Here is a 13,104-nt window from a genome sequence, read left to right as displayed (position 1 = left end):
GTGTAATGTTATAATGTCTATAACTTACCATCAATTATTCAGGAAAAAATTTACATATACATTGTTGAATCTAGATGAAAGTTGTATGTGTGTTCATTGTACTGTTCTTTCAGTACTTCTACATGATTGAAAATTGACATAATTAAAATGTGGGGAAAACACAATATTGTTATATTGATTTATTGCCCATTCTCGTCTTAGGAAGAGAGACATTACCTTTATTGTCCTAGAATGTAAGTAAATCTTCTCTGGGAATGTCTCCAGGGAGGGAGACATTCTCTATCTTTACTGTTCTGGAATGTAAATAAACCTGAGCACACTGGCTTGATGTCTAGACATTAAGAATTCATGGAGAATTATCTCTGAACAGGAGGCTAGAGCCAATCACAAACAACCAAAAAGAATAATGAAACGAATGTATGAAACGAATGTATGAAACGAATGTAGAGTGGTAAGAAATGGACGGAGAAGATGACAAAGACACATTACATATGCATACTTGATGTCCCTGAAGAAGAGAAGAGATGGACCAGATAAAAAAGTTAAACAAAATAAAACGTCCCTGAAATAAAAGGCTTGAATCATGATTGGAACAGCTAACTATAACCCAGTTAAAATTAGCTCACAAAAATCAAGACTAAGGCATATGCTTCTAAAGATCCTTAACTTCCAGCATAAAAAAAGAATCACGTGGCAGAAACATAACAAGAAAAATATCAGGTTAATCTAAGACTTCTCAATGGTACCACTCAATTTTAGAAGAGCAATGCTTACCAAGTTCTCAGGAGAAGAAAGTGTAACTTTAACAATCAAGGTTCAATCAGGGAAGTGGATTCATTATGAGTATTATGGAATAAGGAATTTTTATATGAATTAGATCATGCACAATTGTGGGAGTAGCTGGGGAAGCAAAGGTATGGAAGGGGAAGCTGGAAGATTAGAGAAGTCACTAAACCAGCCCTTTTGAAACACTGGCATGGGTGGATAAGTCAGTGCTTGCAAGAAAATCTGAGAAGCCAGGCACATCCAGCTGCTTAAGTGAGACTATGAAAGGGGAGCTGATGGAGAAATATATTAAGAACTGTTGCCTTTGTGGGTTGCAGCTAGGCATCCGGTGGCAGGCCTGGGGCCACTGTAGGTAAGCAGGGCTGGGAGATAGAAAGGGCTGAATACAGAGTGGAAGAGAGTGAGGAAAAATTAAGACCTTCCGGGTATCTCTGCATCTGTCCTTCCCTGTATCTAATCTCAAACTTTTGGAGTAATGGTTGTTCCTTCACTTTGACCTCCCGAATCTCATGCAATTTCTACTTTGGGCCGACTCTAACCTGGAGTCACACAGGATTCTTGAAAACACATTTCTCAGCATAACCCAGACAACAGTAGAACAATACAGCCCAATAACCTAATTTTTTTTCTACTGGAAAAGTTTTGTGGTGAAGTAACACCACCTGAGTTCAGAAACTCCTTCAAATTTGCTCAGTTGTTTTCCTTAGTTAAATTCACTTCTAAAATAACACTCACCAAAGTTAATAATGACCTCCTTGTCACAAAATCCAAGCACCGGTTTTCTTTCCTCATGTGAATTGACCTCTAGTGTGGACAGTTCCTCTACTGAAACACTCCTTGGAAACACTCTGTTCTCTGTGAACCCCTTGCTCACCTGGTATGTTTTCACCTCTCCAGCTTTTCCTTCCCATTATCCTCTGTAGATGAATCTTTCTTGGCCTGGTCCTCAAATGCTGATAGCACAAGCCTTGGTCCTCGGCCTGCTTTCCCTGTCACTCTAAACGTTTTCTTTAGGTAGTTGGATGAGACTAAGATACCACACACAAGCTCTCAAATCCTGCCCAAGCATAGAGAATGGTAGGGGGGACTTGGCAGGCTCAGGAAGTGGGGTGTATCTAGTATTCATCAAGAACTTCTCCCCACACATAGTTCTAAGTGCTTTACACAGATAAGTGCATCAACTTCTTGTTATGAGTAATTGTGTACCCCCCTAAGATATGTTGAAGTCCTAACCTCCAGTACCTCAGAATGTGACCTTACTTGAAAACAGAGTCTTTACAGAAGTAATCAAGTTAAAATGAGGCCAGTAGGGTGGGCCTAATCCAATATGACTGGTATTCTTATTTTAAAAAAAGGGAAAATTAGACACAGAGACAGACTAGCAGAAGGAACACGATGTGAAGACGCACGGGAAGAAAATGGCTGTATGACTGGAGTGATGTATCCACAAGCCAAGGAATGACTGAGACTACCAAAAACTAGGTGAGAGGCACAAAACAATTCCTTCTCTAGTGCCTTCAGAGGGAGTGTGGCCCTGCTGACACCTTAATTTCAGACTTCTGCCCTCACAATACATTTCTGTTGTTTTAAGCCACTCAGTTTGTGGTACTTTATTACAGCAGCCCTAGGAAGTTTATACACATCTCATGTCAAATCTATGAGATAGGTACTACTGTGAACATCCATCCTTTACAGCTGAAGAAATCAGGACAGAGAGGTTAACTAACCTGTCCAAGGTCACATAGCTAGTAACTGGTAGAGCCAGGATTGAAACCCTAGCTGACTGGTTCCTGAGCCTATCTACCCAACCACTATGCAAATTGCCTCAATATTTTGAACAGCATTGCTCCTAAGTTGAAAAGGGGGTGTATAAATAAATCTTAATATATAAATGGTTGAATAAATTATTGCACATCCACCCCACGAACTATCATGCAATCATTCAAAAGCGTTATTGTTGAGTAATAAAGCAAGCAGAGATAGTTGTGTGACATGATCCCATATTTGAAAATCAAGGAAGAAAACAATCCTTATACAGCTTCTGTCTGATTATAAGCATGTAACATATGTATATCTATATACAATTATGAGCACAGATTAAAACATGAAAGTGTTCATAGTGGTTAATTAGTACTGGTTATCTGTTGGGGATAAATAGTGGAGGAGGAAATTCAGTAAATAATAAATGTATTAGTTACCTTTTTCTCGGTAATAAGCCACCCAAAACTTAGTGGCTTAAAACAATCAACATTTTAATCCACGATTCTGTGAGTCGTCTGGGATGGGTGGAGTGGATGGCAGAGCTTTTCTAGTCTAGGCCAGTGTATTACTATTGTAATCTATTACTATCTAACAAATTACCCTAAAATTTAGCAGCTTAAAACAACATCTATTATCTCACGGTTTCTGTGGGTCAGGAATTCAGGTGAGGCTCAGAAGGGTGCCTTTGGCTGAAGGTCTCTCATAAGGTTGCAGTCAAGCTGTAAGCTGAGGCTCTGGTCTTATGAGAAGGCTAGAATGGAAAAATATGCTCCAAAACTCACTCATGTGGGTCTCTCCATAGGGCTGCCTCATGCTTCCCCTAGAGTAAACCCTCTGAGAGTGACAGCATCCAAAATGGAAGCCCCCATCTTTCTGTAATCTAATCTTGGACGTGACATCCCATTACCTCTGCCTCATTCTATTCACTAGAACCAAGTCACTAATCCAGCCCAAACTCAAGGGAACAGAATTACACAAGGGTGTAGATACCAGGAGGTGGCGATAATTCAAGGTCATCTCAGAGGCTGCCGACCACAGTAGGCTTGACCATGGCTAGATGGATAGAATGGCTTCATTCACACATCTGGCAGATGAAATATGGTTGGTCTAGGGCACCTCAACTGGGATGGCTCATCTCTGCTCCATCACTGCTCCATAAGGTCTCTCATCCTCTAATAGCATAATCCAGGCTTTTTCACACTTGGGCTCAGGATTTCAAAGAGCAGCAAGAGTGGGCAAACCTCAGTGTGCAAGTACTTCTCAAGCCTCTGCTTGTGTCATATTTGCTAATGTCCTACTGGCCAAAGAAGTGGCCAAATCCAGTTTCAAGGGCTGGAGAAATGGACTCTACCTCTTGGGTGAAGTGGCAAAATCATATTGAAAGGTGGCATATATTCTGATGGTAGTGACTAAAGGAGACCATCCAGACTTCTGGATTCTGGCTAGAATGTAGACACCTGAAAAGAGCTCCCATTCTTATAATTAGAAAAAATTCAGGTAATCTACAAAATCATAACTTTTCTTGAACTCATCATAGAGCAACCAACTAGCTTGATATATAAGGCAAATGCCTCAAAGGAGACAGGAAGTTATCACTGGTCACCTATGGCAGAGCAGGAAGGAAGATGGGTCTACCACACCAGCAGTAAGAATTCAGCAAGAATTTTAAATAAATTTCTAAAGGCTGAGTGTGGGATAGTGTGAGAATATAGGACCTCTGAGAGCTGCAGACCTAGGGGTAGTTAGCCCCCATTTGCAGGTTCTTCTCCACAGACCTCCACTGGGTGCTCACAAGAAACACTGGGGATAGGGTGGGATTGGAGAAAGCCTCTCTCAGTGGTGTAGGCCTGCAAGGGGACAGCTGCTGATACAGAAATGGCACAAAGCCCCAGTGGGACCCTATTCCCCTACAAAACAAAAGCCTTAAGCCACTGGGGGAAGTGCAGCAAACCTTGTTGCCCACAGGACATAGGTGAAGATCCACTGTGGCTAGAGGAAAGGAAAAGGGAAAAAACCTTCCATTCACAGAGGAAGGGCAGGAAACCATCCTAGGCCCAGACCATTTAAGGCTTTATACTAATGGGGAAGGCAGGATCACTGAAAAAGCCTCACCCTCCAAGACCTAGGGATACAGGGCCTGCCTAAGACTGAGGCTGGCCCAGGACAACTCCTGTCCCCCCACTCATCAGGTCACCAAGACCCAGGTAATAATAGAAGTCTACTACTAAGGGAGAAGCAAGAGCATAGAGAGGGAGTCTCTCTGAGATACAGGCACATAGGAAACACCTAAAGGCAAGGGTGGTTCAGGAATATTGAGAAAAATTATCTGGAAAACCAGTGCCTACTCTAAGCACAAGGTAACACTAGAGAAATTTGAAGTCATTGACACACTGTAGGTAAAGAGAGCAACAAAACCTAAACCCAGCCTAAATCCTGACTAGATGGACTCAATTCCCCTATGCTAATGACCTATAAGGAAAGCAGCCATTATCTACTCCCAGGAATAAATATTTACCTTAGTTTCTACTCTCCTACATACAACATTGGACATTCAGCCAAAAATTACATGCAAAACAGCAAGAGAAAACAATCCACTGTCAAGAGACAAAGCAATCAACAGATCCAGACTCAGTTGATCCAGTTGTTGGAACTGTCAAACAGGGAATTTAAAATAACAATGATTAATTAATATGTTAAAGAGGGTAGTGGAAAATGTAAACAACAGGTATGAACAGATGGGGAATTTCAGCAGAGAGAATGGAAATACTAGAAATGAAAAGAAAACATAACTGAGATGAAGAATGCCTTCAATGGGTTCATCAGGGGATCTAACAGAGCCAGGGTAGGGGTTAAAAATCAGTGAACTTGAAGATAGGTTAATAGAAATTATCCCAACTGAAACACAAAGCAAAATAATAACTGAAAACAGGCATACATATAAGGATAGAAATTTGTAGCATTTTCTGTCTAACAGTCTCTCTTCTGGTCATAAATTATTTACATTATTATACCATGCAAAATATGTTCACCTCCATTCCAAGACCTCTAAACGTTTATCCCAAATTATAGCATCAGGCTCAAATCTAAGACTTTAAGTCTTCTGCATCAGGTTCAGATATGGCTGAGGCTCCTTGGGTGCAGTTTCTCAGTTTCTTGATCCAGAGACCTGTGAGTTAAATGACAAGTTATATGACCACCCCCCCAACCCAACACACACACACACACATAAATATAAATACAATAATGAGATAGGGACAAGATAACTGCAACAGATACTCCCATTCAAAAAGGGGAGGAACAAGAGGCACATATGTCACTGTTCCATAATAATTCTGAAATCCCAGAGAGCAAAAATTGTCAGGTTTCCCTGCCCCAGGGGCAAATAATGTTTCTTGCTTAGGTCACAGTTCTACCTGGGAATGGCTTCCCAGTCCATTTTAGTACATCGTTCTTGGGTCTTCTGAGACAGCCTTCTTTTCCCATAAGAAATGGCCCTTGTTTGCAGCTGAGTAACTTTCTCAGCTTGCTTCCTGTTCACAGAAGTTAGAGAGGGGAGTCCAGAGGCCACTTTTCATTTTGGACTGTTTCAGTCCCTTTAAGTCCAACCTGGAGGTAGTTTTGCTAGTAAAACTCTATTAAAAATGTTACAAGTTTCTATAAATCTGGTTTGTATTTACTCCATGTCCCAAATGCGACATCAACAATTCTTTTTACCCTCCCTACTTTGAGCAGTGTGTCAGGCTACTGGGAAAATGTGAAGTTTTAAGAAGCTGTTTGACTTAGCTGAGTCTCCCAAACTCCAACTTAAATATTTCACACATTTTAACAAAGGGTCTTAGAACCACATCTACGATTTGATCTCTACCCTTGGGCCATTTTTTCACCTTGAGAATATTTTGGTGGCTGGAGAGACTGGAGATGTGAAGAAGTTATTTTCAACCCAGCCAAGTCCTGGCTTTTCTGTTATTTCTTCTGAATTCTGCTCACAAATGGAACAGTTATTTGCTTAGTTCATACTTTTCTTTCTGTATCTTATCACATGCAGCTAAAAGAAGCAAACTGATAATTCCAACATTCTGTTGGAAATCTCTTTAGCCAGATCCACAAGTTCATTTGGTACATTCTCTATCTTTCCACAGAGGATGGTGACTGTTTTGCTATTTCTTTCCCTTACTAAACAACACAGACTGCCATCTTTTCCAGCCTTTCTTAACAGTTTTCCTCATTGTTTTTCCAGTCTCTGCCTGCTGTCCAGGCCCAAAGCTAATGTCATGTCTTATATTTTGAAACAATACCCCCAGTAGACGTACACTTTTAGGTATTACTTAGCATTTGCTGTGCAACAGACTACCCCAAACTTAGTAGCTTAAAACAATAATCATTTTATTTATCTCATAGTTCTCCAGGTTGGCTGGGATAACTGGTGTGGCTCTTCTGGTGTGGGCTGGCGTGGCTGGGGCTGGAGGTTGATGAAAGCCTCACTCCCATGTCTGGCATTTGGTCTAAGGGGCTTCAGCTGGCCTGGTTCATCTCTGTTCCATGTGGCTTCTCATCCCTCAGTAATCTGAGTTTCTTCACATGAAGGTCTTGGAATTCCAAAGAGCAGCAAGAGAGGGTAAGACTCGAGGCAGGCTTTACACACTTCCCCAGCATCTTCTTGAATCTCTTTGTTAATGTACATTGGCCAAAACAAGTCACATGGCCAAGCTCAGAGTCAAGGAGTAGAGAGAGAGCTCCACCTCTTAATAAGAAAAACAACAGAGTAATATTACAAAGGGGGGTGCATAAAAGGATGGGAGAGATCTGTGGCTATTTTGCATTGTACCACAATGAAGGAAGATAAAAATACGATGTCATGGAAACCAGTATGAATGATAGGATTATATGTATGTATTCGTGTAAAATTATATCAGCAGATGTGTGTATATATAAAACCATAATGACTTTAAAACTGTGGATTCACATGAGCAAAATATTCAATAGGAAACATATTTGATAGACACAATTACATTAAATCCAAAAAAAAATTTCAATTCAATTATTCCTCCCATTGTGCAATGTGTTCTGCTGCAAATACTCTACAGAACTGAGAGAAGGTCTACACATTAAATATATCATTTTGTTGTCCTACCTTTTGTTTTGTTGCCACTTTAAATTGCTTAATATAACACAGTAAACATTACAGTCATTTATATGATTTTGCATACTCCATCTATAAAGAATTTGATAATAACTTGCCTTATATAATACTTTGTACAGGAAGGCTTTTCCTAATGCCTCAAACTGACAGCATTTTCCCTGGTATGAATTCTATTATATTTTGTGAGGCTGTGAAAATATGGAAGTTCCCCTTCATTCAGTGCATTCTTAGAGGGTCTCTTCCGAATAATTTTTCTCCTCTCAGGTGAAACAGCCTGATGAATTCTTTTTATTATACAATGTATTCATATATGATCGGTCTTGGTTGAATTTTATAATACACACTTAGACCTGATTTCTGTGATAAGGTTTTCTCATTTTCAAGAAACAGGTTTACTTTCATGTATGAATATTGCGATGCATACTCAGAACTGATTTCTGAGTGAAGCCCTTTCCACAGTCACTACATTTATAGGGTTTCTCTCCAGTATGAATTGTCTGGTGTTTATTGAAATTTGACCTGTCAGTGAAGGCCTTCCCACATTCTGCACATATATATGGTTTCTCTCCTGTATGAATTCGCTGATGTACTTTGAGATGTGGTTTCTTGGAGAAGGATTTCTCACAGTCAGAACATTTGTAAGGCTTCTCTGTAGTATGGATTCTCTGATGTGTAATTAACTCTGACTTCTGGATGAAGGCCCTCCCACAATCAGCACAGACATAGGGTTTCTCTCCAGTATGAATTGTCTGGTGTTTATTGAAATTTGACCTGTCTGTGAAGGCTTTTCCACATTCTGCACATATATAAGACTTCTCTCCAGTATGAGATTTCTGGTGAGTATTGAGATTTGACCTGTTGGTAAAGGCCTTCCCACAGTTAGTGCATATATAGGGTTTCTCTCCTGTGTGAATTCGCTTATGCATCTGGAGTTGTGACTTAGAAGGGAAAGATTTCCCACAGTCACTGCATTCATAAGGCTTCTCTCCAGTATGAATTCTTTGATGTGCAATCAAGTGTGCCTTTTGGATGAAGGCCTGCCCACATTCAGTACATATGTAGGATCTCTCTCCTGTATGAATTCTCTGATGCATTCTGAGTGTTGATTTTTGGGTAAAGGCTTTCCCACACTCACTGCACTTGTGGTGTCTCTCTCCAGTATGAATTTTCTGATGTACATTGAGGGCTGAGTTGAGGGAGAAGCCTTTCCCACATTCACTGCATTCATAAAGTTTTTCTCCAGTATGGGTTGTCTGATGCCTAAGTAGAGATGACACTTGGAAAAATGATTTTCCACATTCACTACATTTATAGGGTTTTTCTCTAGTATGAATTTTCTCATGCATAATTAATTCTGAATTTTGGATGAACGCCTTCCCACACTCAGAACATATATACAGTTTTTCATCTCTATGAACTCTCAAATATATACTGAGTAGTGGCTTCTGTGTAAAAACATTCACACATTTGCTAAGTTCATGAGGTTTTTCCATAGTATGAATTCTCTGAGGTGCAAAGAGGTGTGACCTCTGGGTGAAGATCTTCCCAAGTTCAGTACACATATTTGCTTTTTCCCCAACAGGAAATTTCAGATTGTGACTGAGTGCTTGTTTGAAGCTGAAGACTTTTCCACATGGATTGCTGTCACAGAATTTCACTCCTGTATGTGTATTTTCATGGTTAGTATAAGAAGAGCTCTGGGTGAAAACTTCACCGTGTCCAATAATTTTATCAAAGTTCTTTGTTGCATTGTTTTTATTATGAATAGGTACATCTAAATTATACTTTAAACTCTTTCCAAATGAGTCACGTTTATGGGATCTTTTCTGTGAAGGAATACGATTTGGGCCTGGATGAACAAATTTTCCACTGTCTTTATATCCATAATCCCATTCTGTATTCAATATTTTCTTATTGATGAAAGCAGCATGACTCAGAGGTTTGTTCTGTTTTTCCTGATAGCTTTTTATCTGTTCAGCACCGTGCCACAGTTCTTCTAAAATGGAATACAATGAATCATCTCTTGTATCTTCACCCTCCATTTCACTATGAAATGAAACTTTTCCAGAAATTCTTTTTTGTGAGGTCTTAATCCCAAACTTTTCATCTAAAAACAGAATGAAAAAGTAAAATTGACACAAAGAATAGACGGCAGAAGATTAAAAGGTATACATAAATTAATCCAAATTGAACACAGGGAAACCAGTAAATTTGATGATGATGATGATGATAATGACAGAAAATACATATATAGCACTTATTATGTGCCAAGCTCTTATATGACATGATGTTCCAGGCATTGTTCTAAGAAATATATATATATGAACTCATTTAATCCTTTCAAAAGCCCTATGAGGTATTTTCTATTATTATTCACCATTGTAGATAAGGAAAGTGAAGTTCAGAATGATTTTATATATATATATATATATATATATATATATATATATATATATATATATATATATATATATATTCAGTATTGGAGATTGGAGTTCAGCTAAGCAATCTAGCTCTATTTTGGTAGGGGATATCAAGTAGGGTGAAGTGAAGATTAAACAGACAAGGGTTTAAAGGGGAAATTTCTGTGGAGAGCCTAGGCTTGAAGGGGTGACTCAGAGTCTAAGTCCTCATTAGCTTGGCTTGAAGGGGTGACTCAGAGTCTAAGTCCTCATTAGCTTTCAATTCTAAATCCTCACTTATCTCACTGATTCTTGCTTATTAGCAACAATATCAAATTAAGGTGATAAAAAACAGTTAAATTTGCTAAGAGAGTAGATCCTAAAAGTTCTCATCACAAGGAAAAATTTTTTCTTTCTCTTTTTTGTATCTATATGATATGGATGTTAACTAAACTTACTGTGGCAATCATTTCACAATATATATATGTCCAGTCATTATGCTGTACACTTTAAATTTATACAATGCTGTATGTCAATTATATCTCAATAAAACTGAAAAAATTAATTTATTCATGCCTATAGGAAAAATATTGTGATCACAACCATCTTGACCTATACAAACAATAAATGGATGTCTATACTCCAACTCTCCATCCAGGTGTTATTGTTTTCTTGGAACAAAAATTATATATATTTAACAAGAAGTACAAAATCAGAGAGATGACAAACCAACTGTGGTAGACTGAAAGCTGCCCACTAGAATCTGTTTCATCATTCTTTTGCAATAACAGAGTAGTAGCCAGCCATATGGCTGCCCAGTCATATAACATTTCTCAACCTCGTTTGAAAATTGGTGTGGCCATGTGACAATGTTCTAAACAGAATGTGAGAGAAAAAAACGGGTGCTACCTTCAAACCAGAGCATTGAAACAGTAGGCATGTTTTCTCTATACCTTCTTCTACCCTCTTGCTTACTAAAACCTGGACTTGACAGCAACATGGATTCAAACATGCAGATGCCACAAAGAATCCAAGAGACAGTGGAGTTGAGTAGTGGAAGGAACCTGGATTCATAAATAAGCAGGAGCAACTAGGTTTTCCAATGGCCTGTGATATTAGAGACTTTATATAAGAGAGAAATAAAATTCTGTATTTAAGTCACTGTATCTAATGCTCTCTTTACTACTGTGAATTATCTTTAACACAATTATTATACTATTCTTGCCCAGAGTGGGAATCACAGATTGTTCCATTACCAGTACAGTTCATGAGACATATGCGAATCTCAATAATAATTGTAAAATGAAGAATTACACACTATCTTACCAGCAAGAGTTTTTAGATACTGAGAATGCTCTGAATCATCAAATCCAGTTTTCCCCTGTTAGTCATTTTGATACTGTACTCTGAACACATCTCCCATATAAAATCTCATCCTCTTATTCTTTTTCTTTATTTTTAACATCTTTATTGGAGTATAATTGCTTTACAAGGGTGTGTTTGTTTCTGCTTTATAACAAAGTGAATGAGTTATACATATACATATATCCCCATATCTCCTCCCTTGTGCATCTCCCTCCCACCCTCCCTATCCCACCCCTCTAGGTGGTCACAAAGCATGGAGCTGACCTCCCTGTGCTATGCAGCTACTTCCCACCAGCTATTTATTTTACATTTGGTAGTATATATAAGTCCATGCCACTATCTCACTTCATTCCAGCTTACCCTTCCCCCTCCCCATATCCTCAACTCCATTCTCTCAAGTCCATTTTCTATATCTGCGTCTTTATTCCTGTCCTGTCCCTAGGTTCGTCAGAACCACTTTTTTTTGATTCCATATATATGTGTTAGCATACGGTATTTGTTTTTCTCTTTCTGACTTGCTTCACTCTGTATGACACACTCTAGGTCCATCCACCTCACTACAAATAACTCAATTTCGTTTCTTTTTACGGTGGAGTAATATTCCATTGTATATATCTGCCACATCTTCTTTAACCATTCACCTGTCGATGGACACTCAGGTTGCTTCCATGTCCTTGCTATTGTAAGTACAGCTGCAATGAACATTGTGGTACATGACTCTTTTTGAATTATGGTTTTCTCAGGTATATGCCCAGTAGTGGGACTGCTGGGTTGTATGGTAGTTCTATTTTTAGATTTTTAAGGAACTTCCATACTGTTCTCCATAGTGGCTGTATCAATTTACATTCCCACCACCAGTGCAAGAGGGTTCCCTTTTCTCCACACCCTCTCCAGCATTTATTGTTTCTAGATTTTTTGATGATGGCCATTCTGACCAGTGTGAGATGATATCTCATTGTAGTTTTGATTTGCATTTCTCTAATGATTAATGATGTTGAGCATTCTTTCATGTGTTTGTTGGCAATCTGTATATCTTCTTTGGAGAAATGTCTATTTAGGTCTTCTGCCCATTTTTGGATTGGGTTGTTTGTTTTTTTGATATTGAGCTGCATGAGCTGCTTGTAAATTTTGGAGATTAATCATTTGTCAGTGGCTTCATTTGCAAATATTTTCTCCCATTCTGACGGTTGTCTTTTCGTCTTGTTTATGGTTTCCTTTGCTATGCAAAAGCTTTTAAGTTTCATTAGGTCTCAGTTGTTTATTTTTGTTTTTATTTCCATTTCTCTAGGAGGTGGGTCAAAAAAGATCTTGCGGTGATTTATGTCATAGTGTTCTGCCTATGTTTTCCTCTAAGAGTTTTATAGTGTCTGGCCTTACATTTAGGTCTTTAATCCATTTTGAGTTTATTTTTGTGTATGGCGTTAGGGAGTGTTCTAATTTCATTCTTTTACATGTAGTTGTCCCGTTTTCCCAGCACCACTTATTGAAGAGGCTGTCTTTTCTCCATTGTATATTCTTGCCTACTTTATCAAAGATAAGGTGACCATATATCTGCGTGGGTTTATCTCTGGGCTTTCTATCCTGTTCCATTGATCTATCGTTCTGTTTTTGTGACAGTACCATACTGTCTTGATTACTGTAGCTTTTTTA

General features: G+C 38.8%; 1 protein-coding gene across 1 annotated transcript in view; it reads right to left on the bottom strand.

The window, feature by feature from the left end:
- Positions 1 to 8,085: 8,085 nt before the first annotated feature.
- The window catches only part of LOC309978556 (uncharacterized protein), a gene marked incomplete at its 3' end in the record, with an annotated part of 64,032 nt that continues 59,013 nt past the window's right edge, over positions 8,086 to 13,104 (bottom strand). Inside the window, exon 5 of the mRNA XM_082865092.1 lies at positions 8,086 to 9,794. Coding sequence (XP_082721218.1) covers positions 8,086 to 9,794 — 1,709 coding nt within the window. The remainder of the gene's footprint in view (positions 9,795 to 13,104) is intronic.

Source organism: Leucopleurus acutus, assembly GCF_964270905.1.
Source record: "Leucopleurus acutus genome assembly, chromosome: X".
Classification (NCBI taxonomy): domain Eukaryota; kingdom Metazoa; phylum Chordata; class Mammalia; order Artiodactyla; family Delphinidae; genus Leucopleurus; species Leucopleurus acutus.
Note: the sequence above shows the minus strand (reverse complement) of the source record. Positions and strands in the feature narration are given on the sequence as shown.